Source organism: Lampetra planeri, chromosome 33, assembly GCF_965212315.1.
Source record: "Lampetra planeri chromosome 33, kcLamPlan1.2.h2, whole genome shotgun sequence".
NCBI lineage: Eukaryota > Metazoa > Chordata > Hyperoartia > Petromyzontiformes > Petromyzontidae > Lampetra > Lampetra planeri.
In genome coordinates this window covers 6,531,613-6,558,230 of record NC_136139.1, presented here as the reverse complement: position 1 = coordinate 6,558,230, position 26,618 = coordinate 6,531,613, and the positions used below count along the sequence as shown (strand labels likewise).

Here is a 26,618-nt window from a genome sequence, read left to right as displayed (position 1 = left end):
TCAACCACCTCGCTCACTCACCTAACTCGTTCGCATAACTTTCTCACCTAACGCTTCCACCTCTAACTCGCTCCCCTAACTCGCCCGCCTAACTCTCTCACGTAACTCGCATTCTAACTCTCTCACCTAGCTTGCATTTAAATTCACTCATGGATGTTACGTGTGTTCTGGTTCTTTATCTTTCAGTTTTCTCAAGGCGAGAACTGTCTTTGGAATGAAATACTGTGCACATTGGCACTGACTCGTATCGAACTGACCGTATAAATAGTATGATTTAACAATAACATGGCATTGTTATTGTGCCCACTTACATGTTGAATGTTCTCTTGATCACCGTTAGTGATTTGTCCTCCCCCAGCTCCGATTAGTCCCCTCCCCGCACCTCTGATTAGCACAGTTGGCTGCGTACAGTGCGAAAAAGTTAAACATGTTCAGGAAATTTCTGAAACTAGTCATCTCCAGTCAAAATGGATGTCAAAGGTACTGTGAATGCATTCTAAGACTAGATCATGATGTGCCAGCTTTGAAGACAAAATCTGAAGTTTTTATTTTACCTGCATCTTAATTGAAATAAAATGTAGATATTTTTTTTTGGGAAGTACTTGAGCTGACAAGATGAAGAGTTACATTTTTGTTTTTTAGTTGCCAACTTGGCTCATCAACTCTCCAGAGTTAATAAAATCAATACAACTTTGTTGAATATTAAGTTCTTGTTCTGTGCAGTGACTAGTCGTAGCAATGTAGAATTTCCAGCACTACCTCAGAGCCACCAACCAACAACATGGATACCGCCCCACGCTCATTTGAGGAGGCAGAAACTTTTCATTCCATTTTGCCTTACATTTCATGCATCCCCTTGCCCGGACTATATCCTTCCCAGACACAGAGGAAGGTGGCGCCAGCTGCCTGCTACTGCTGCTGCTCATGCTGGGTACTGTGCTGGTGAGCGTCCTGGGCACGGCCTTCTACTGCCACCTGTTCGCCGACAGCGACGTGGAGCGGACGTTGGGAGATTCGGACGCGGCGGCAACGGCCCAGGCGTGCGCCGACTTCCGCGCGCAGACCAAGGCCTACTACGGCCGCGCGACTCGCTGCCTCTCAGCCACGGCCGAAGCTCTGCAGCATTGCCTCTCGGCTGCGTCAGGGTGGCTCTCATCGCACCTCAACGCGACGTCGGTTTGACAAAAACAACCAAACCCTTCCCACCCCCTCACCTAAACAACTTCGCGACGAAACCCACTGTTGGTCCCGTATGGCTGCCACCATGGCGACTGATTCCTGCGCGAATAGCTCGCGTGAAGAGCTCACGCACACGCCGCCTCTGTTTTGCAGCCTCTTGGTGAGATTTACAGCAAGCGGGGAGCACCAGCGTCACGGAGGGATGTCAATGTGAACATGTTTAAAGCGCCTCGTGTGGGAGTGGATGTCGACATCAAACAGAGTGCTTTGTTGGTGTGCTCCAGAAGCACTTGTAGCAAGCGTGGACATAAATGGAGTTTTGGACGCAAAGTGGGAGGGAGGGGTGGATGTAGTGAACCAGCAGATGGGGAAGAAAGATGGTAAATACACATGGAACTGTTATGTTTTTCAGCCGTTCAACCACAACAACAACAAGAAACAAACATTCTGATTACATTTTTATACACGTGTAATTGATGTGTTTTGGATATGTTTTATTTTTTGTTTATTTAATGATGGTGTGACTGTGCATCGTGGTTTAGTAGGAACTGTCCTGTTCTATATCAGCGGTGGGGGGGGGGGAAGAGCTATGCGTGTGCTATATTCTTGCAGAGACCCTCCTGGGAGCTGGAGAAACGCTTTACGGGAGCGATGTTGGAACACGAGTTAAATCGTCACGAGTTCCGCATTCTAGATGGGGCACCTTGGGAGTTGCCCCTGTGACTCAATTTTTATATTTAATAGTTTTGTGAACCTTAAATTTGCACGGTGCTGTCTTGGTTCCAGAATAATTCTGTAGAGAAGCCACGTGCAGGCCGTGATAGTAATTGCAATCATAGATGGATAATACTACATGTATTAAATATGATCATTTTATTAAGTAATTTATGAAAGTACTATATTAGAATGTGTAGTATTTTATTTCTAATCGTATGGATCACGAGATAAATATAATTAATGAATATTATTGTTATCATCAGAGAAATACCGCTAACAATAAGACATTGTTGATTGGAATCCAGTATGTAAACATGACATTTTAATATACAAACAGAATAATCAATAACTTTCCAATTATAGCATTCTTGATTTGAACATTCACATCAACCTTATGGAATGCAGTCAGGGTGGGTGGGATGAGAGAAACATCCACCAAAATTGACATAGCCAACGAAAGTGCAAGAGTGAGACATTTTGTACATCCAATTCCATGGGCCAAAGTGGGGCTGTGTACAGGAAGGTGCGTAGTAGTGTTAGCGTCTTGTGAGGGCCCACCTTGAAGTCAGCGAGGATCGCAAAACTTGCGTTCCCACAAACCCGGGGGGGAGGGGGCGGAGGTGGGGGGGGGGGGCGACCATTGCAACCGCTGGAATAGGTTTCACTGCAGCGTGGGGCTCCCTAGCTGAGCAAGCCATCCTGCAGAGTCCCAGACGCTAAACATTCTCACAAAACTGCACGTTGGTAAATAATATTAAATAATATTAATTAATATTATCCAACCACTCCTGGATGAAGACCTCCCTGTGCCGCGCATGTCGTGGGGCGCTGTTAATATCACAAATTGGGTTGGTGAAGACGGCGAGTAATAGACGTAGCATTATGGTACAGTACAATGGGTTTTCCTGCACTGCTCTCTGCTGACACCTTAGCCGCGTAGCAACCTACAACGCCTGTATTTATGCATGGTGGTGGTCACCCGTGGGGGGTTGTTTGGCCATACTTCACCATGCTGGTCCGTGTGGGTTGACGAAGGGGGCGACGCCCTGGGCTGGTTCATAAATCACGTGCCCCCTGATCTTTGCCGTGGGCCGGGAATCCCTCCTTGGGCTGCCAGCTTCGTAGCGCGGTGCTTGAACCACCGCACCAACCAAAACATGCACCGGTATCGGACTTTTCATTGATTTAAAATAACAACCCTTAAAGCAAGCTTGGTCAACTATAAGTGTGACCTTAGGAATTATTGTGTGATAAAATGAATGCAATTTTGAGAGATTTTGATCGCAGTCCGTTTCAAAATGTGATCGATATATCTTGTATACACACACATACACACAATGTGTATACATTTCTACACATCTGTGTATACAGAACATAATAGCTGTAAATGAAATGTGTGTGTATATGTATATCGTATGTAGTAATACATTTAAAACCGATTAAATTGGAATATAATCTTGAGCTGCAACAAAGGAGTGCCCCATTTCCTTGAGCATTCAGATATTTTTGGTTTTCTGAGCCCTCTGCATAGTTGCAGAAATTTAAAAACTAAAATGAATCATATTGCACACAGTTGTGGTAATGTCCAAAACAAATATGTTCATGACACATTGACCCATTTAGCTGCTGGGACATTGTTCACGTTTTTAAGGATAACTTAATAAGAAATGTATATTACAAAAAGGACAAGCTTACACAATCTCTTCCCGAAAAACATTTGTTTTCTCCTTCCATGTCAAGAACACGTTGAGGTGTCTCTGGCAGTGCTGTACTAATCAGTCGAGTTGTAACAATTTTGAACCGTTTCACAACCCCTGAAATGAATTGGATGAATTGTTACGATACGGAGTCACGATGCGATTCGATTTTTTTCAACACGGCCGGTGAATGTAGCTGCCACTAGTTGTAACAATGGCTCCGTTAAGTACAAAAAGTTTCCAAATATAAATTGTTACGGGCGTGAATCGATATTAACGGTTGCATCCGGTGCATTGTCTCAACCCCGGTTGAGTCACTTCTTGCCAAGTTTCATCAGGATGGGTCCCATTTAATGATGGATTTGGTACCAATCACGTGGCGGATCTGAATATCAATCCCGTTCTCTGCAAGTACACTTGAAAAACACTTCCCTACCGTGTTCAATAAAGCTCCATTATATTAATAATAATACATGTTGATTGCTCGCGAGCGTCTCCAGCAATGATGCTTTTGCATTGAAGTTAATTTGAGATAATTAAAGCAAATTTTAGAGTATTGTATCTTTACATTTTAGATAATGGTCCTTTGTGAAAACCATTGACCTGAAGAATTTATTTTCTGCGCAAGGCATTGTGAGTGAAAATGTCAGGTGTTTTAGGTCTGCTTCTCCACTGCCAGTAGATCATTAAGAAAATGCAAACTGCTGTATCCATCAACCAGCTCCTACACGAGATCGTCAGTTTCTGTTAACGAGCAGAGCCTTTTCTTCGAACCCCCTTGATTATCCCAGGTTGTTAAACATGAAAGCACGAACAGTCCTCGGTTTACGTACTCTGTTCTGCAGCTGCCTCTCAGCTACAGCCGAATTAAGATACCAATTAAGGCCACCTGAACTAGGGACAGTTTATCTGTCGCTGATTTTCACTTGATGGTGGTGGTGGGGGGGAAGCGGAGCTATTTTTTTTTTTTGAAAATGTGGCTTTTACTCGGCTCACTTTGTGGTGTACAGTCAATCTTTTATTTTTAAAAATGACCTGTAGGGTCGTTGAAGAGATTATAAAATCACGTGCAACTATTAATCGTGAACAATGGAGATGTTTGATCGCGTACAACCAGAGCCAACTTGAGTCTCGTGTGGGACACTGAACATCAATCTAAAACGTAAACCCCCCTCAACCGGTACCGTAACACCTAAATCCAGCAAATGTGGTAAGATGCCTAAAAATACACAATTGTAAAATAGCGTGGAGTGCGATGTGGGGAGAAGTGTACAGTGTAAGTGTTCAGGGATTAATTTCTCTCCACGGTCACGGTGCTACTGGCGGATATTAAAAAAATCCCCTTCGAAATTTATGTTGTGCCCCAAAGGGAGGATCGGGTCCCAGGCCATGTTTAGGCAAGACTCTTTGATAAGCATGTTTGTGGATTTGTCATTTATGGCTTGGTGATGCACTTCGCGTCCTTGTGCAGGTTTTTATTTATTTATTTGTGTGTACCGCTTGGATGGATGTTTGCTAACGCTGGCCCGGTTAGAATGTGGGCAGCTCCAGTCCAGATACTTAATCGTGCTACTAGACGTTGGCGACACCTTGTGGGATGAATCAGTGCTGCGTCCACCGCACTCTGTACTGTGGCCGTTTCACTGGAGGGTTTTGTGAACATGTGGGTGGCATTGTTTGTATGGCATTAAGCGCACAATTAGAAGGCTGAGAGTTAAAAATCCTCGTCAGATGGTTGATAAATTGATAACCACTTTGTGGAAAGTCAATTACAGTAAAAAATGTTTTACTAAACGTAAGCAGTGTAGATGAATGCCACCCAGTTGAGTACGGGACACTTTAACTGCTTGTCAGTAAATACATCACATAGCATGTCTTATTTTACTTTTTAGAATTAGTCACTTTTTAGATCACATGTGGAAAATGTAAAAAAACTCGACACGAATAAATTCCTACATTCTAAAATCATATAATGCATGTCATTAGTGAATGAATTGAGGTGCCACTCCCCTCCGTGCTTGCTAAACACAGCGCACAAATATTATAGCAAGAAAACGGATCGTGGTCGCGCACGTGCAACTGCTCATGGTTGCACCGAGGCATTTGCCCAGATGAACTTTGGGGGTTGTGTGTTCTTGTGATCAGCCGTGTCGCTAGTCTCTACACTGCAACTTAAACTTAACAGGGAGCTAAGTTGCCGCACTTTGTGAGTCGTAACGTTTCCAGATAACGCGAGTGTATGTGGTGTGTTCACATTGTATTTATTATAAATATGAGCGAACGTCTTTAAAACACACGCACTCTTATTGTACATTACTTGCTGGATCTTACTGCCGAATGCATATTGTAGTTATTAAAATAAAAGGACTACCCACCATATAGTGCATTAGCTGATATATATATATGTTTCAGGCAATTTGTAATATCCGCTTAATTTAATATATATTTCTCAATATAACACTCCCTGGTGTATATAAATGTATAAATAGGGAGTTTTGCGTGTTGCAATGAGCATATATTTAGGTAGAAATAATTAATGTAATGTACAGAGCCAATCTAGATGACACAACATCAAATGCATAGGCATACATTGTAGTGTAACAAAATGTAATTTTGCATAGTTCCACTTGCAATGTTGTTGCCACCTACAAAGGCGAAATGAAAACGATGTTTGTTTGATTTACTCATGGCAGTTTTAAACGATCGCGTGGGAATGCCACCACTGGCTTGGAGCCACCAATAGAGATGACGGATGCCCTCTTGCCCACTTGAGTCGTAGACATTTTGACTTTACGGGTTATATAATAGAAATTGACTTAAAGCAGTGTCCTGGTAAAATGACTTACGTGCAAGTAGACGGTATGTTTGTGTAATGGTAAATAAACCTGAACACGTGATGTATTTGAGTGAGCTTTTCACTTCACTCCCGAATTGTCTCGTGTGAGATTTTATTGTGCTTCACGTGTTATGTGTATGTGCTTTATGTTGCGTGTAAAGAAGCAAATGTCTACGTTTCTGAACTTTCCATATGGGTTACTCACTTGCAAGCTTTTAAATCTTAATATTTCCCAATTGGTGACTTTTTTTACATCTGTAACTCATATAGGAGACTAATATTAATGCTGTTTTGAACTCGATTCCCATGATGATGTGTTTTTGTAATTTTGTGTTAAAAGATTTTTCGTAAATAAAAGACCCTCCACCTGCAATATCTGTATAAATATAAAGCACACCACTGGGCTTGTCTGCATATACACATGTAATGTTTTTGACTTTGCCATTAAGTGACAAGGAAAATATTTGTACCATTTCTTCACAGCGTACAAAATGTAGATTATCCTTTTAGTTTCCTCCCACTGAGTATAGGAGCAGCCAGCTGAACCCTGTGGAGGGGAGGTGGGTGGCACGACCCGACTTAAATTAAAAAGTCAGCCTCTTTCCCCTGACATGGTGGTGGTGAATATTCAGGGATGCGTCAGGAGTACAGAACCGTACGTCTACAGAGTAAAATATAACATTGCTTGAACTTCCCCATGTGCTTGGACAAACGTCTCACTTTGTTTTTACATAAAATTATTGAGCGCTCCTTAACATGTCCCCCCGGGGTGTCACTCAGACGTTAAGTTTGTTATTTTCAAGGTCGCATGCCTTCTGGTTGCATTCATTTGCCTGTTGAACTGAAGCCACTGCGAGTTGATGGACAATCCCTCAATATCCACTGGTGCTCACCAAAGTCGAGCAATGCATTCTAGTGAACTAGCTTTACTGCCCGGGACTTGGATCCACCACGCGCGGCTACCTTTGCCTCCCCACAGCAGTTACTCGTTTGAGGCTGAGTCGACCTAGGGGAGGCCCAGGAGCGGTTAAAATAATCGTCACCGGTGGTGGCCGTGGGCGGGAATCAAACTCGGGTCGCCGGGTTCGTAGCGCGGGGCGCTAACCACTACACTAAAATGCGCTACGCTTCCCCATGCGCGGGTCACACAACAGATTTAACGTCACCGCTCACTTGCCGTGCAAAAAATAAATGCATTATTGAGCTCCCCTCCCCCCCTCCCAAAAAAGTGTATTGTAATAATTTTTGCATAGTGTACAGTCTGGTAAGTACCCACATGGCAAATTTCCAGTTTGTTGCATGTCGGGAAGTAGGCTAAACATTTTAAACAGACACATTCACAACTTTGCCTTTTATATATATGGAGATACACACGGTCATAGTGGAGGCATCGCCACATAGAAGATGAGGGGGTCCTGAGCTAGCTGTACATATGAACAGACTAACAGTGACGTTCTCAGCGTTTGGCTTCTATTCCAACAGAAATGCGGCAAGAGGGTGTGATCCCACAATTCCTAACCCCTCACTTCTCCGCACACATTTAGTGGCATCCGAACAAATATACAACAGGTGCCAGGGTCGGATTCGAACCCCCGAACCTCCTGCATACCTGGCACGGGAGATAAGGGGCCGTCCATAAATGACGTCACGCGATTTTGGACGATTTTTGACCCCCCTCGTCACACAGCGTCACAAAATGTCAGATCCCCCCCCCTCAAATATGACGTCACAAAGCTCTGCCCCCCCCCCCCCCATTTTTTTAACATGCTTCAAATCGCTTTAAACTATTGTCATTGTAGTGCATATTTATTGTGGCGCTGCACTCTGATGTTGTAGGAGAAAACATTTATTTAAAAGTCTATTTAATTAAGTAGAACGTGTTGTCTATATTTATTAAAAGTTGCGCATTTTTACGTGACGTCACATTTCTCAACCCGCGCCCCCTCGTCACACATCGTCACAAATGTCTGAACCCCCCCCCCCCTCCTAGGTGCGTGACGTCATTTATGGACGGTCCCTAACGTCTCACCACCGAGTTGCCAAAGTTTCAAAGGTTCTCGAATTTCCGCTCCCTGCTGCACATTGCCAGCGATCGAGTAATTTGCCGATGTAGAGGATACACTTCGTCTCAGCAGTTCGAGTCGACGCCTTCATTTATACGGCCCGTCAAAGAGGTCGTCAACCGAGGAGATGGAGTGATGAAATCAATTCGCGTGCAGGTGTTGGGCGGATTGTTACTTCGTTGCGTCGTGAGTTGGAGGGGGGGGTCCTTAATCCAGCAGTGGATTGGGCGTAGCTGATGATGACCGAGTTGAATCCTATTCAGAAATACAATGCGTCGTTCAAATGAGCAATGCTGTAGTTTATCTTCTTAAGAGAAAGGTTGCAATAACACTTCGATGGGCTTACTTGGCGTCATGTAAGTTGATGGCACAGGCAATGATAATTGCCTGTGGTACCAGCTGGAAATGTTCAGGTTTATCACGTGTTGTGTATCGAGTACCGTTTATTCCTGTTAAAGATGTTTCTGTCTTGCACAAATAAATGTAAGCCTCATTGTTAAATCGGACATGTCAATCGTGTTTAAGAAAGTTATGTGCGTGGTCACATTGCTGTTTGTGCAAACAATTTAATGACCTAAAGCTTTCGTGACAGCAGGGAGTCATATTCTTGGTTCTTTCGGTAATGTCGCGTAGAAGGGAAATAATAAAATAATAAAAATATAAACTGATAAAACAAATATTTTATCAAAATAAACATATTTTATAAAAATATATGTTATTGTTTTATATTTGTATTATTTTATTATTGATATTTTTTTATTTTCCTTCTACGTGACTTTACCGAAAGAACCAAAAATATTTTTTCATGACCCTTCTGTCAATTCCATCATGTATGAATAGATGCACTCCTGTGCTCTGTATATGTACAATAAATGCGCAACTTTAAATAATTATAGACAACACGTTCTACTTAATTAAATAGACGTTTTGATAAATGCTTCTCCTACAACATCAGAGTGCAGCGCCACATTAAATACACACTACAATGACAATAGTTTAAAGCGATTTGAAGCATGTTTTATTTTGGGGGGGGGGGGGCAGAGCTTGGTGACGTCATATTTGGGGGGGGGGGTCTGACTTTTTGTGACGCCGTGTGACAAAGGGGGGGTCAAAAATCGTCCAAAATCGCGTGACGACATTTATGGACGGCCCCCAGGTGCCCGATTCTGCAATCGAACCCAGGAATGTGTCTTCCTGTGAGACAGACGTGCTAGCACTGAGCCTTGTCTTGCCATCATCATCGGGTTTATGTGACCATACTTCACATTATACCGGTTTGCTGAAGGCACGGCAGGTGTGGGAGATGGAGGTACCAGGACTGACCCATATGTTGACTCGCCACTGATGTTAGTCGTTGCAATGTTTATGTCAACGACTACGCCGCCGCTCCACCACAGATTTCAGTGTGTAAGGAAGGCATCTCCAATTCTGTAATGGCAGTCAATGGACAAAACGGTTCGATATTCGGAGTTTCGCTTGACAGACAACTTTTCAGGAACGTTATCTGTTCCGTATTTCGAGGAGTGCCCTGTGTATGTAACTGCCCAACGCTGTGATTTTGTGACTCGCGCCGGCTGTGACTTGGGACAATGGGGGGACGTGAAGCCATGCAGACAGGTCCGACATGTGCAGTATACGTGGTACTGTATTATTTTGAAATAAAGACTGTGTTTGTTAAAACTGGAACAACAACACGTGTTGTTGTTCCAGTTTTAATAAACACATTCCTGCGGACGGAGCTGGTAGGAACTTTGGGTTGCTCGGTCAATGGCCAGGGTCAACGGCGGCGTGGTGTATTCCGCAAATATGCCCGACTGTGAGGGCGGGCACAAGCCGGCGTGAGTAGGTTAAACATTGAGTTTTATAAGGGCACCACGGGGTGACCAGCCCCTCCCACCCAGCCCCGCCCCTCCCACCCCCCACCCAGCCCCACCCTCCCCATCCAGCCCCTCGCCACCCTCCCCACCCAGCCCCTCCCCACCCTCCCCACCCAGCCCCTCCCTACCCTCCCCTCCCCACCCAGCCCCACCCTCCCAACCCTCCCCTCCCCACCCAGCCCCTCCCTCCCCATCCAGCCCCTCCCTGCACGACGGACGGACGGACACAATAATCCCCTGTGGGCGAGTGTAACCAGGAGGTTCCTACCAGTAATAGGTGCTCACTAACACACATGTTGTTCGTGTCTGTAATACAGGAGGTGCTAATGGTGCCATGGGCCCTCCCGTATTCTGAAATTGAAATGCGTCTAAACCACTGTAACGGTATAGCTAGCTGTTGGTCAATATATCGTCCACGTCAATACACATATTGTGTGTTTGTGTGCGTTCTGACACAAAAGTAGAAGGTTGTCAGTTCAAATCCTGCTGGTTGGGAGGTTGGCTCATCATCATCATCCCTCCCTCCGGAGTCGATACAATGAGTAACACTTTGTCGGGAAGTCAGCAGTGATTATCTTATGGAGAGACTCCCCCCCCACCCGGCCATAGGAATGTGGAATTCCCGCTCGCCACTTTCTCTTGGCTGTTGATAGGAGATGAGTACCAATGCCTCGATACACAATTTAGCAGAACTACTCTCTGGCACATGTGCGTGTGTTTGTACCAATGGAAAAAATACAACACAATGACTGCTGTGTGATGGGGCTGGGGGAGTCAGTTTTTTGATGTGGGCAATCATCCGAGTTGCGTCTCTTTCCGCTGTAAATGCATTTCTCATCCGAGTCCGTCCCGTGACAAGGATACCACGGGTGGGGTGCAGGGTGTGGGGGTGTGGGGCCCCAAACTCCAGTAGCCTCCATCCATCTCCTTCATCCACTCCCCCTATCACTCTCCTCCCCACCACCACCATCAACAGCAGCCAGGCAAACAGCACCCCGCTAACTTGCATCCTCTCGCTCTCCAATTCTTCCTCCTCCCAACATTTATCCCTCCCAGTTTCCTCCTCCTATCCACACTTTCGCCATCTCTCCATCAAACATCACCGGCGGCCAGACGAACCGCGCCCATACATTTCCACCCTCTCTCCCTACTACCCACTCTCCCCCCTATTGTCTCTCTCCCATTCTCCACCACCACCTCCTCCTCTCACGCTCCATCATCGTCAGCGTCAGAAGCAGCGGCCAGAAGAGGCAATCCCCGCTAACTTTGCCCTCCACGCCATCGGCCGCTTGTGGTGGACAACATCACGGGCGGCCCAGCAGCGAACATTCACGACAATCACCGCTGCGTCAATAGTTGCAGAGAGCCCGGTGGTTTTTTTGTGGGGCTATTATCATCACCAGTGGATTTTTGTTGTTTGTTACCAAGCTCGTTGTTTTTTTTATTGTCGAGCGTGCATTTACGCAATTTAGAAATATATACACGTGCTGTGGTATGTTTGCTGAACTTCTTTCGCGCCGTACGTAGCAAATCGAGCTAATCGGAGGTGCGTATAAAACATCTTACACGCGCCCGTTGTGTATTCGCGTTGGCAAACTCAAGAGAGACACAGACCGTGGGCATGGCCAACTCCCTGCTCTTCGGCCAGTGCTCTGCCTACGTACTGGCAATGTTCTTCGCCTTCTTCGTGCTCGTCCCACTGGCACAGAACGGCAACGACTTCAAGGGCCGATGTCTCCTCTACACGCAGGGCGCCTGGCAGCGTCCCAACCACACGCAGCTTGCAGGGCACCGGCTACCACCGCCTCCAACGGCTTCTCTCATCATGCGGAAGAAATCTGAAGACACCGAACCAACGGAGCAGCCGGAGCAAAACCAGCAGGATCGTGATGACTACGACGTGGATTACTTTATCGATGGAGTGGCTGAGACTAAGGGAGGAGGAGGAGTGAGACCCTTCGCTCGTGCACTCCCGCCCCTGACCTCCCTGGCCGAGTGGGTCACCGGTGATGCGAGTTTCGTGGTGGCCGTGTGGGGAGCCCCTTCTGCCTGTCAGTTCGCGACGTTCACCGGCATCGTGTCGCTCCTGCTCGCCGCCGTGCAGGCGTGGAGGACCATCTTCTACCAATGCAAGGGCCACGACGAGTGAGTAAAGGGAGGTGACTGCTGCTGATGATGATGCCTCGTCACATTGTGCGCGGGTTGTTCCAACAATTTGCGCTCTCGTGCCACCGTGCGCCTCCCGTGTTTCTGTTGACCGCCCCTGATTGAGCGCAGCGGCGGAAATTCCACGTTACGGTGTTTGTTGTTGTTGTTGTCACAGTGTTATAATGGCAGAGCCCAGTTATAAACTGCATAGGACAACTACTTTTAGATGGTATATGTTTTTCCTTATTGTATAAAATGTGTATTGTTAACGTTGTAAGAGTGGTATTAATGTGACGGCGCTTTTTAGTTGGCAGATTTGTGCCAGTATTAGGCATGCCACGTGTTCTTTTCAGCATTAATAAAATAAAATGACTCGTGACTTCCTAGAAAAACGTGGAACGTGGTACCTATCTATAGACTTTGTTGTGTAGTAATTTTTTATTACTTTAGTATAAATACATGCTAATTTTGATTCATATGTTGGTTTTTTCTGACTTTATGTGAACGAAAAGACACAAATTAGCCCATTTTCTCATTTAAAATAGGTAAATTTCTAAATATGACTCTCCTGGTCACAAAAGCAAAGTTTGTGGGGAATAAGTCATTTTCTATACTTTTTAGGCATAAGCAATTACGAAATAACACTTATTACCCAGGAACCAAAATTGTGTTACATAGTGTAATCGAAAGGTGTGTTTGTGAAACCACATCAAACTCCTATTAAAATTAATCTATGCCTCGAGTTTCCTGGCTGGCTGCTTGCTGGGCTCCTGTCCACCCCAACAATAACTGTTGTTAGTGGCTGCCACCGAAACTAACTGGGTAACTGGCTACGTGGGCAGGTATGGCAGCCCATCAAACGACTACGGTATTAATAATATATCATGATGATCTACACCTCGAGTTTCCTGGCTGTCTGCTGGCTGGGCTCCTGTCCACCCCAACAATGACTCTGTTAGTGACTGCTGCGAGCCATTGCCACCGAAACTATCTGGGTAACTGGCTTCACGGGATTTTCTGTGGAACAAATAAACATTGCATTGCATTGAAACGGCGGAAGGAGACGTTCAGAAGACGTAACAATCATAGCAATAATAATAATAATAGCCACACCGAAAAACTGGGAGTAACGAAGACAAAAGACTAACCACGGTTCATTTTGAATCGCTCAAACTTTTACATTTGTCCTATTATTATTATTATTTTACCAGAATTTTTTTTTAAGTGTAGAGAATATAAAACAAAAATAACCTCACGATAAATATTATCTTGGAATTTCAGTTCGTAAAAATGTTTGATTACTTTTAGTGCTGCGGGTACAGGAGGATTGCGAGAAGAGTTAAAATCGTTGTTTTCTATTATTGTCCATTGCAGAGCAACGGGTTCTCGACAAATCTTGACTTAAAGCTTTCGTGACTGCAGGAATTCATATTCTTTGGGTCTTTCGGTAAAGTCACGTAGATAGGTTGAAAGAAAATAGCAAAAAACGACGACGTTTCGATTACGACACAATGACGATCGCTTGTGTTGTGATCGAAACGTCGCAGTTTTTTTGTTAGTTTCTTTCCACCTATCCACGTGATCTTTGGGTCGTTCGGTAAAGCCAGGTAGATAGAAAAAAAACAATATCACGACGTTTCGATCGCAACACAAGCAATCGTCATCTTTTTTTTTTACCTGATGACGATTACTTGTGTTGCGATCGAAACGTCGTGATATTGTTATTATTTTTATTATTTGTTCTATCTACGTGACTTTACCGAAAGACCCAAAGAACAGGGTTCTCTACAGTTCGTATAACTTGATTGACTCTGGCCACAAGCTATCCTGGGCGTCCCATTATCTGGAAAATGTGGCACAAATTGAAATTTGGCTGCAATTTTAAAGCACAACCACATGATGCCAATATTTTCCAAGTCACTGCACATGAGAAAAACAAAGACTGGCACACAGATGCATATTAATAGTAGCGGAGATAACATCTATGACTTCATGCGATATCAATCATGGCAAATATAATTCTCATGTGACTAGCCTGGAGCTGATTAGACACAACATTGTGATTTTTTTTTACCAGGACCTCTAAAACATACATTGTGTGCGCTTCAAGGCACTTAAAGTTGCAGAATATAAAAATTCAGAACCTCTGAAACTTTCATTGAATGTTTTTCTACCATGTTCAATAACGGAAGGATGTATGCTTAATTGCTATACCACAGTAGCTATTCCAAATTAACCATTCAAAGAGTCCCAGATGTCATGTGCCACGTGGGATCAAAACACGAATGTGTTGACATTTGGCAGTAATGGGGTTGTAATGCACTCTGCTGGCTGCTGTGTGGTTTTTTTTTATGTCAGTCTGTAGTGTTGGACAGCTGCGTCTGTGTCTTGTATGTACATGTGTTTAGATCACTTAGATTATTTTTCCTGCTATAAATTTCCACGTGAAAGGCCACTTCGTTGAGCTATCATTTGTGGATGGGTTGCTTCTGAAAAAGAAGCTAATAGTTCAGTGGGCTTTACATGGTAAGATTAAAAAAATTGTAGTTGTATTTGTATACTTTTAATTAAGTGATTTGTTTACCTTTCCTATACTTTGCACTCCTATCATGTTTTGTATCGTTTGATGTTGTAACGTTCTTATCTGTCCCTACTGGACATCTGTGAAATAGAGCTTTATAGCTCATCGGATTCTTCCAGTTTAAATACATGTTTAGATTTTGTTTGTGTGTACTGTACACAAAATGCAGTTGACAACAATGGCATTTCATTGCTGGGGTTTGAAACGAGGTGTACCCAGAGAAAAACCTGAATACATGGGGATAGTAGTCAGAGGGGCTCACAAACCAAGTTTCTGACCAGCCTCGTCCACCAACCCTTGCCTGCCACATTGCTGCATTGTGAGCATGTGCCACCCAGTGCCGGATTAAGCTAGTGCGGGGTCTGTAGCATATGTTATAAAGGGGCCATACAAATTTTAAAACTCAAAATTTAAACTTCCATAGTAAGTCATAAAAAAAAATTGCTATACAGCCAGATAATACGACAAATCGCTAACCTTAAACACCTAGTCGTTCATAAAAGTTGAAAGCGGTATAGTACTATAGTAATAGAGCGAGTGCATAATCACTGAACCGGAATTGATAGCTTGAAAGCATTTAGCCCTTGAAAGTGCGAGACCCGTAGCACGTGTAGCTACTTTTGCTACTGGGATAATCCGACACTGGTGCCACCTCAACTGGCTTGAGCATGTGTGCACTTAGTGCACCTAGCCTGGCCACAACAGCTGTGGTGACGTCACCACCGCCACTTTAGTAGCAAATCTGCGGCTGTTGTTGTAGTTGCATGCATATGTGTGTCTGTGTGTGTGTGTGTTTGCAGCACCCTCTTTGCAGCGTTTCTCAACCTGGTGGGCAGCGGCCTGGTGGCGATGATGACCTTCGTGGCAAGCACGGTGGTGAGCGTGGGTTTCAACGTCTGGTGCAACAGCATCGCCATTCCGGGCGGCAAGCCTGACAGGTGTGAGGCCACACGAGGAAAAACAATATCGACGAAAACAAAAAAAAAAGACCTACCAGGGTACATCGTGTGCCAGCACAGCGCAGTTTAGAAAAAAAATACTCAATTGTTGTACCGTACGCCTATGCTTCCACGTCTTTGCTCCCCGTCTTCACCAAACCACACTAACCAGTGTGGTGAAGTGTTGTGAAACAACCTCTATGACCCGTACGGTGTAAGTAGGCCCTCATTCGGCAGTGGATTGGCCAAAGGGCAACAAAATACGGCAGAAATCCAAAAATTTGTACTCTAATAATCCACAAATCTTTGTATTTCACGGAAGTGAACAATGAATAAACCCCATAATTCTTACCTGCTAATTTTCTATTTAAAGCTTTCATGACTGCAGGGATTCATCTTCTTGGTTCTTTCGGTAAAGTCACGTAGAAGGGAAATAATAAATAATAAAAATAAAACATTGTAGTTTATTATGTTTTATTTTTATTATTTTATTATTTCCCTTCTACGTGACTTTACCGAAAGAACCAATAAGATACCTGCTAATTATAAAAGATTATGAACTGCCTGCATCTCTGGCTCCAGTGTGCTCACCATTATACTACACACTGCAGGCCCCTATAATTCCTTCCCAAACCCTAGTGTGAGACACGGCATATCCGTTCACGATATTTCCAGGACACGTCGTTTATCCATGTAAATTGCTTTTGATGAGCTTGGACCACAATGTCCAGGACTCATGTTGATGGGAATACCCGTGTTTTCACCCAACGTCATGTAACGTGCATTGAATTTTTGTTTGTCTACAGCTGTGAGGAGGCTCAGGAAATGAACCTCAATATGGATGTCATTACAACTTCCTTCTACACGCACTTCGGGGTAATCCAGGTACAGGATTTTCTAAGACAAAGTAATTGATTTTCGGGATTGATTACACGTAACAATGCTTTCAGCAGATGCAAGAAGCTGCCACGTGCGGAGATGAAATGGAAGTGCCAATACCTGTCCTCATACTGGTTTAGAACCGTGGCTGTTGAGCTGGCATAAAAAAATCAATATTACAGGTCTATTGTCTTTTATATTGTAAACTGGTCTACTTCATTCTCATATCACAACGAAGACAATTGTTTCATCTGTTTGCAATTTGAAACGTAGCAAAGCCTACACTTATTGCACCAAAAGTGAGACTGCACCATCGTATATGTTATTCATCACCGAGATTCGCAATAAATTGTTGTTGGGTTAGGCCACCTACCCGTCTGGCCAAACGTACACCGAGGAAAGCCCTCCTCCACTCGACATGCATCCTAACAGCTCAAAATGTCACGCGGCGTTACAAATAACGTATGTTTGTTGAACTTCTTTCACACCGTACGTAGCCAACCGTGCTAATCGGAGGTAAAAGCATTTATAAGCATTTATAAGGCGCCAATCATAGTTGTTTCGGCTGCCTCACAGAAAAAATGCAAAGTTGGGTTTTAAGAGTCGCAGAACAATTCCCACAACCATTAGAAATTAATTAAAATATAATTATTTTTATTAACTAATCTTAAAAGTATAGATAACAAAGGGAATTGTTAGGATGCGAATGGATTTATGAGGAACAATAACAATAAATTGCCCTTTGTTTCTGCGTACAAAATGGCAACCGAGACAAAATGGTGACCACGCTGTAGCAGCACTGCACGTTTATCACACCGTCCGTTTACTCGTAGCTTTTAGAAACGCACGTCGGCTGACATCAGCAGGACCAAGTCTCCAGTTCCGCTCTCATTCATGTCAGCTGCACACACTTACCGTGTGAGTTATGGGAAAAGACACTTCCGATACGATAATGTGTTTGTACCCAGTGAGTTCGTTACCGTGTGTTTTAAAAGGAGGGTAACAATCGACGCAAAATTTTTCTTAGGAGTCGCACATCTGTCCTCGTGTGTGCCTAGAAAGCACTGAGAGTGGCCGCATAGTGATGCATTAGAGATGGCCCATAACACCATCGAAAACAGTTGAGTGATTTTAAATATTCATGGATTCACAGAAGGGGTCCAGTGCCACAGCTGAAAGCTTTTAAGTTACTATCTAACAAAGGATGTTATGTCTACGTAAAAAAATATATGAATGTCACGTAAAAAGATGTGCTAACCTTCATCTTGACTTTTCAAAAGCTTATACTCTTGGTTCTTTCGGTAAAGTCACATAGGTAGAGACTTTACCGAAAGAACCAATAGTATGGATCCTTGCAGTCACGAAAACTTCAAGTCTAGAATTTTCAAAAGCGATTATAATCGCAGTATTAACGTGGTGTTTACATTCAGACTCCCCACAGTGACGATGTGCATGCAATAATTACAGCTAATTTCAACATTGAATTGCTTGGAATAATCAATTCAGCCAATTTATGACCAGAGAGGTAATTTGAAAGAAACCCTGGCGCCTGTCATGGGAATGTCGAATTTCTACCACTCTCTCAGGGATGACAATGAAGATGACCATCACACCTTTGCTTTTTTTTTGAACAGAGAGACTGGACGGGACTTGACCTCTACTCCCTCAATCCCTCCTGGATGTTTAACCTGCGATGGTCAAGCAGTTTGTGGGTGCAGTCCAGCAGCCAACTACATTATATCTCCACCCTCTATGTATTTTGAACTTCCTTCACACCGTTGTAGCCAACTCCTCTAATCGGAGGTTCCGGTGAAGGACAACAGACAAAACACAAAAAGCAGTTCTAAAAAAATTAGTTTTCAATCCCGATGATTTAAAAGTGCGTAGCTCCAGTGGCTTTCGAATATTGGACGGAAGAGCGTTCCAGACGGCCGCAGAAGCACATCTGAATGCGCGCGATGCAATGACCGGCTTTGTTCGATGGTTAGCCAAATGCTGCTACCGGGGATGACCAAAGTTCGCGTGATGGTTTTTTCACCTTGACGAGATCCACAATGCATTGTGGTTCAAGCAAGGTATTGTGGTTCACCGTTAACCCTAACCAACTAACCAACTAGCCACGAGCACTACTCCTCACACTGCCCTGAACCCCACCCTTAACCCCGCATTCAGTACCTCTCAGGGCAACTGCTCGTTATTTGTTCACCTCTCCACTGTTGGTGTTTGCAGCGCCCATCCCTCTGTCAGTCCCCATGAGAGCGTGGGCACGTCAATCGACTACTTTTGTTTTATTTTACCGGGTAAAGCCCGCTGAGCCACACCGCTCTCTTTCAGAAGCGACCTGGCCACAAGCGACAGCTCAACGAAAGTGGCTCATTCGTCACATGGACATTCTATAGGCAAAATAATACAAATAAAACGTAATAAAATAATTCTCAAGACGTTTCGGCCACAACGCAAGCAGCCGTCCTCAGGTGTAGAACAGGTCTGTCGAGAAGACAGAGTCTGAATGAACAGGTCTGTCGAGAAGACAGAGTCATTCAGACTCTGGCTTCTCGACAGACCTGCTCTACACCTGAGGATGGCTGCTTGCGTTGTGGCCGAAACGTCGTGAGAATTATTTTATGATGTTTTATTTTTATTATTTTATTATTTCCATTCTACGTGACTTTACCGAAAGAACCAAGAAGATGAATCCCTGCATTCACGAAAGCTTAAAATCGAAATTCTACAGGCAGGCAAATACTCTCAACTAACAGCCCTTCTGCTCCACAGTTCGGGCTGTGGTGCGCGTGGCTCACGTGGGTGGCCCTGGCTGGTCTCGCCTTCGCCAAGGTCTACCGCAGCCACCGGCAGAGCGACCTCCTGCACAGCCTGGCGCGCGAGAAGGAGCTTCTGATGAGCCGAGCGGTGACGAGAGGCGGCAGTGCAGGGCTCACCTCGCCCGAGCGACGCCCGGCGGCTCAGGCGGGTGACAAGCAACCCAGCGGGTTCATCTGAGGAGCGCCGCCGTGGGGTGGAAACACGCGCGGCTCGCTTGCGCTTTGCTGCCCGCTAACGTTCCTAAAACGTGCGTGTCTGTGTGGAATGATGACGATCATGATGATGATGATGGTCACTTAATTCATTCGATATATTCTAGTCATTATAAAGCAAGGCTATCATGAGGGCAGCATGTTTCATGGATGGATGTATTGTAGTCTGCCAGTGAGGGGGGCAAGGGGGCAATGTTGATAGTTTTACAAAATTAGGCGATTTGGTCATTTTTAAATGTGAACTACGTGCATCGATTCATTGATTAAATTAAATTATTGCGCTCGTGATGCAGGCATCGAATTGTGCGTTCAAGAGTCGATTATTGATCATTAATTGATGTTTGATGAAAATCGATCATTGTTCAATTCGGCTACCATGTGGTGGGTTCACGTGATCCCTGCTATGACGAGAGGCCTCTACAATCACCACAACCGAAATAAAAAAAATATGAATTGGCTGTGTCAAGTGGGGGAGGGTTTTACGACACATTTTACTTACGTGATGCGACCAAAAATACTATGAATCATCATATTGTGCCTATTCTCTCGGGAGCACAATAATATAAGGCTTTGAAATAAGTCGATTTGTTTGGTTAAGTGTGATTTTTATTTTTTGCATCTTATTTTTAAAACATTTTTACCGCTGCTTGCATATGTGAGCACAGCACAGTGCCGAAGGATAGTAGCTCAAAGCAGGCACCTACTATCTGCTGTGATATGTAGTTTAGAAACGTGTTCGGTAACAACAAAAACGTGGAACAGGAAGTAAAAAGCGTGTCTACCGTGGAGAAATTCATGCCTGTAATTACATTTAGAGAGACGGATGAACACGTGGATTCGTGAACATACACAGGCTATATTGACATGCATTCAAACTGTCAAGGAAAGTGAGTGGGTTTTGGGCAGGATGTGTTTTTAAGAGAGATGATGGCTGATGATCAAGAATATTCACAGAGTGGCATACAAGGAATGGAAAATATCTGGGAGGAAGGACATATGCCAAGGTGGTTCGTTCGTTTGTTCATTTCTCAATCCGCTTATCCTGGTGAGGGTCGCGGTGGCTGCGTGTTGAGTAGTGGCGGTCCAGACCTCCCTTGCCCTGGCGCTCTTCCTGGGGAATTCCCAGGCGTTCCCAGGCCAGCCGAGTGACATAGTCCCACCAGAGTATCCTGGACTGGCCCCGGGGTCTTTGCCCAGTGGAACATGCCCGGTAGAGTTCCAGGGGGAGTCTACCGGTGGGCGTCATTACCAAGTGCCCGAAGCCGTTTTTATTCATTAAAAAAACATTGTGAGGACAGGAATTACACCTGGGTCACACGGATGCTTCATTGCGAGCACTCACCACATTAAGAAACATGTCTTTAGAGTACAGTATTTGGCTGACATCAATTTCCACGTGATAAGCCACCTTGTTGAGCTATCATTTGTAGCTAGTTCGCTTCTGCAAAGAGCTATAAAGTTCAGTGGGCTTTACCTGGTAAACTATAATAATAGTTGCGTTTAAATAGTTTCGTTTAAATTTCGATTTAAAGCTTTCGTGACTGCAGGGATTCATCTTCTTGGTTCTTTCGGTAAAGTCACGTAGAAGGGAAGTAATAAAATAATAAAAATAAAACATAATAAATTATTACTTCCCTTCTACGTGACTTTACCGAAAGAACCAAGAAGATGAATCCCTGCAGTCACGAAAGCTTTAAATCGAAATTGTAATACTGTCAAACTATTAAGTGTCGTGCTAAATCACGACAAGTACATTAGCCACGTAGGTACATAGCACAACGTAATTATGTCATAAGCACAATACAATACAATGAGCATTAAGTTTGCCTTCTAGTAGCCATCGTTCTTGACTCCGTGTTCGTTTGGAATGCAATGAGGGTCACTGTCAAGCCGATTAAAACAATAACAAAACTGCACAAATTATGACTTTGTGTTTGATGTGTGTTAAAATGTTATGGAACTGGGAAATTCAATGGAGGTTAAACAGCAATAACCGCCCTCCCTCGCGATGTTAACTCCCTCGCCTAGTATGCAAGAGGGTCGTGGGTTCGATCTCGATCCTGACGGCTTTATATTTGGAGATTGCATCTCTCTCTCGCTCGCTCCGTGGTCGCGTGGATTTTTCACCGGGTTCTCCCGGTTGTTTCCCTCCACATTTCGAAACGTGCGGTTAAAGAGTATTTGGCTGCGATACATTTACACGTGAAAAGCCAACTTCGTTGAGCTATCATTTGTGGCCAGGTCGCTTATGACAAAAAGAGCTGTACAGCTCAGTGGGCCTTACCTGGTCAAATAAAAGGATGTGTTTTAGTTTTAGTGTAGATTAATGACCCAGGTCACACTCTTGCAAATGAGACTCATCCTGGTCTCTTGAGGTCTTACCTTCGTAATAAGCAAAATACGCTTCAAACTGAGAGTGGGTGGGGGGGGGGGTTACTCGTGAGTAATGTCATGGACAGAGCTGCATGGAAAGCCATTCTCGCTGACTTATTTGAGAAAGGACATGGCAGATAGAGACGACTCGTGAATTACAGTGCCGATTTAGGCCCATAATAGTGCTTTAACACATTTTATAATTAGCCCTGATTCGAATCAAACTTAATTGCCTTTGTTCTGATTGACTTAGCAATAAAGGCTGAACAAATGTAACCACCATGGGCATTAACACTATTAAGCCGACCAACGTTGTCAGGCCTTTTACCTCTTGGCTGGCATCACTACCCCGGACATCAATATCGCCAGACCACGTTCCCAAGGTATTCATTCTACCGGCATATACCTGCTGCCCGTATGCTTGAATCATTTACCTTATGCCGGTAGAGTATCGGAGTCTCAAATATACCTGAGAGCACGTGGCTCCAACTGGGGAACGCACGGCCGCGGGCAACATCAGCTGCTAAGGTGATGCTAAGATGATGATGATGTTGACGATGATGATACTGCGAGAAGCCGGGACTCTTGCATCAGGGGTCGGAAGAACCACGGGCAAAGCCTCAGCGAGTGGGGGGGGGGGGTCATCTCTACACCAGGTCCCAGAACACTCATTACACTCATCACGCATAAATTGCGTGCCACAAATGAACCACAATAACTTGCTGAACTCGTAAAAGAGCATAAACCATCACGCGAACTCCGCTCATCTTCGCAGAGGCTTTTGGCTCAGCCATCGAAAAAAGGCGGCGGTCACCGCATCGCGCGCTTTCAGATGCGCTTCTGCGGCCGTCTGGTACGCTCTTCCTGCCGATATTAGGAAGCCACTGGAGCTATGCGCGTTTAAATCTAGATTGACGAACTCATTTCTTTAGAACTGCTTTGTGTGTTTAGTTTGTTGTCCTTCCCCCCGCACCTCCGATTAGCGCGGTTACGCTACGTACGGTGTCAAAGAAGTCCAACACGTCTCAATTGAGGCGTCTTTGACTTCAACATTGCAGATAGTTTCCACAGAGAGCCAAATTTCCCTTTTTTTCTTCATTAATATCGTGTTAATAATAGAATTATAAGACAGTCATTGTCCTTTGCAAACAACTGCTGAGTGAAGACGTCTCCCCACGTCGTGTCAATTATGTGGGGTTGTTCGACAATACTTCACCACGCAGGTCAGTGTGGCCAGGAATGAAACAAGATGAATTCGGTATACAACAACTGCACCCATAATGAGCGTATCGGGAACAAAACCAACTGCACAGCACTGATGATGGTGCCATTCAAAATGTTTCGTTTCTTATGAACATGGGGGAAACTGCGCTACTAAATCTCACCAATAGGTGGGAGTACAGGGCAAAACAAGATCAATTATCTTTCGAATTTCTCAACAACCCATTTCCTCTCCCAACAATTGTCCAGCCTCCGACTCCAACATCTCTCCCACCCGCACGATCTCCCCCCCCCCCCCCCTTATTGCCCACCCTATTATTTTCTGACTTGTCCTAGGGATAAACACGGATAAGTTCGCTCCTCCGGCTGGCAAAGGTGTGTTGGATCATGTAGCCCAACATGTCCAGCCACCCGCATGGGGCCCTGATGAGAATTACATTTGAGTTCCCCGTGTGTTTATCACGCTCTGCCTTAACTCAGCATTTCCGCTGTTCCTCGTGTACCGTGGAGCGTTGCCCACGGTTCTACGCCTTCGAATGTTGAAGCGCCTACCTCGTGATGATTTTAAAAAAAAATCTTGTTGTTCTGTATTTATATTAACTAGCTAACGATGTGACATCTATCCTACGGTACCCCGCGGGTCTCTCTTATAAAGCAGCCTATGGGCTGAACGTTACCCACCCGCGTCACGAAGTAAAACTGACGTGAACTGAGGTTTTTGTTTTTACCTGTGGGAAGAAACCAGAGAACACAGAAGTCCCCGTGCAGAACAGAGGAAGAACACACAAACTCCACGAGTAAAGACGCCCGAGGCAGGGATCGAACCCAGGTGTCTTGCTGTGAGCCACAGGTGTTACCACCTCGCCACCCTGCCACTCACTTAACGCTTCCTATTTGCGTTTGTTTCTTAATCCACGTGTCTGTCGGTCTACTTACACAACCGTGCTAATTTTCACACGGGATTTTTCTTAGTCTGGCTGTTACGATACATCTATCAAAATAGATTACAAAGCATTCATTACATCGCACTGAAAAGATTCGTACATGCCGTATGGACTGTAGTGCGTTTAAGTTTCCCTCTGTCACGTCTCATGATGATAGCGTAGCAATGCCGTGCACCCTGAGAAAACACCACTCGCGCTCTGAAATTCCACTCTTGTCATTTTTTTGAAGCCACGTAATTTGCTGCGGTTATGATCGCCATCCCACGCGCGAGTGGGAATCTTGAGAGAGTCGAGCGGCAAGCTGTCGTGTTCTCTCCGTTCCATCCATTCTCCACATTCAGTCTCCCACATTCATTCTCCCACATTCATCCACTCGCATTCCCCTCTATTCGTAGGACCGGGAACCCACCGGGATTGGCCGGTTTACTCAACGACTAATCCTCATTCTAGATGTAAAGCTTTCGTGACTGCAAGGATTCATACTCTTAGTTCTTTCGGTAAAGTCACGTAGGTAAAAAATGAAATCAAAATTAATAAAAATAAAAAACAAAAACAATAAAATCACCCCAGCCAGCAACTGGGGTGAGGGTCAGGATTTTCTCATTGCCACTGCACGTGGAGATGATTCGTAGCCTCTCAGGCCTCCGAGTTGGCATTCAGCCACTGAACTTATCGCTGCCATGCGCGAGGATATTACACTGGTCAACAACAACAAAACAATTCTGGCCTGGACTTTTGCAGCTGTTCTAGACTAATTTCAGGGTGCTGATTCCAAATCTGATCTCAGATTTGCTCTATCACATCTCATTTTTATGCTATCGGCATACCCCATTTTCATTGATTTTATCCGAAATTAACTCTGTCACTTATGATTGCAAGTTGTTGCGAGTCAGTGACTGCTTTAGTGTTAAAATATGGTGCTGTATTTTTAGGATAGTGTGTTTATAATATCATTTTATGTAGATATCCACATTTATTTAATATTTTTCTTCTGCAGTTTTTATTGAAAATACAATATTTGATATCTCAAAAACCTGATGTGATAGACAAAAACTGATGCCAGATTTGGAATCAGCACCCCAAAATTACCTTAAAACCGTTGGAATACCTTATGCCAGAAAAATTGTGTTGACCAGTGTAATCGTTCCGTGAACCAAACACCTTGATAACCCCACCGATGTCAAGGACTGCTTCTAACCAGATTGACTCCTTCCTCTTAACCTGTTCTGCGTTCGACTGTCCTGTTTCAGGCAGTGTCTAATTTAAGTTCGAAACGGTTCTGTAATTTTTTTAAACGAAACTTTTATTTTATTTTACCAGGTAATGCCCACTGGTCAGAAGCGAACTGGCCACAAATTATCGCTCAAAAGAAGTGGCTTCTCGTGTGGAAATGTATAGCAGCCAAATATTCTAAACTCACGTTGATTCTAAATGTGCAGGGAAAAACCGGAGGACCCGGAGAAAAATCCACGCAACCTGAAAACTCTAAATCTACAACAGGCGTCAGGGTCGGGATCGATTCCCACGACCTCCTGTATACCAACCGAGGAGGTTAGCGTCTCGCCATCGTGGCGTAATTGTTTTGGTCTCACCGCCACATCGATCTCGCCCTACTATGTTGTCCACCGTGATGCTTCGGCGGTGTCTGTAGCGGTGAGCAAAAACGTGGATTACCAGAAGTCATATTATATAACCATAGCAGGCAATATCAGAGGATTCTTACGGATATAAAAAAAATCACAACAACAAGACGTGTTACGAGATCGAGTAAATAATTTGGTGATGCCGCTCTGTTGGCAGTGGTACCCAAGCACAAATAACAAACAATTAACAAACAGAAGATGCAACACGTTCATCAATCATACTGTGGCCTTATAAACGACATATATGATACTGGTAGGAACCACCTGGTTACACAAGCCCACAGGGGATTATTGTGTCCGTCCGTCCGTCGTGCAGGGAGGGGCTGGGTGGGGAGGGAGGGGCTGGGTGGGGAGGAGAGGGTGGAGAGGGGCTGGGTGGGGAGGGTGGGGCTGGGTGGGGAGGAGAGGGTGGAGAGGGGCTGGGTGGGGAGGGTGGGGCTGGGTCGGGAGGGGGAGGGTGGGGAGGGGCTGGGTGTGGGGGGTGGGG

General features: G+C 44.7%; 2 protein-coding genes across 3 annotated transcripts in view; both read left to right on the top strand.

The window, feature by feature from the left end:
* Positions 1 to 6,802, top strand: part of CNST (consortin, connexin sorting protein) — a 38,422-nt gene extending 31,620 nt beyond the window's left edge. For both annotated transcript variants that reach the window (XM_078610141.1, XM_078610140.1), the window contains exon 11: positions 881 to 6,802. In XM_078610141.1, coding sequence (XP_078466267.1) covers positions 881 to 1,182 — 302 coding nt within the window. In that variant the 3' untranslated portion in view covers positions 1,183 to 6,802. The remainder of the gene's footprint in view (positions 1 to 880) is intronic.
* A 4,543-nt stretch (positions 6,803 to 11,345) lies between these two features.
* Positions 11,346 to 21,532, top strand: TMEM179 (transmembrane protein 179). Its single transcript, XM_078610139.1, has 4 exons — positions 11,346 to 12,514; positions 15,899 to 16,036; positions 16,843 to 16,921; positions 19,691 to 21,532. Exons 1-4 carry the CDS (start codon positions 11,991 to 11,993, stop codon positions 19,913 to 19,915), a joined length of 966 nt encoding a protein of 321 aa, XP_078466265.1. The 5' UTR covers positions 11,346 to 11,990; the 3' UTR covers positions 19,916 to 21,532.
* Positions 21,533 to 26,618: the final 5,086 nt, after the last annotated feature.

Coding starts and splice junctions, on each gene's coding strand:
- TMEM179 (XM_078610139.1), top strand. CDS start 11,991: ATGGCCAACTCCCTGCTCTTCGGCCAGTGCTCTGCCTACGTACTGGCA. Junction 12,515..15,898: donor CAATGCAAGGGCCACGACGA/GTGAGTAAAGGG, acceptor GTGTGTTTGCAG/CACCCTCTTTGCAGCGTTTC. Junction 16,922..19,690: donor CGCACTTCGGGGTAATCCAG/GTACAGGATTTT, acceptor TCTGCTCCACAG/TTCGGGCTGTGGTGCGCGTG.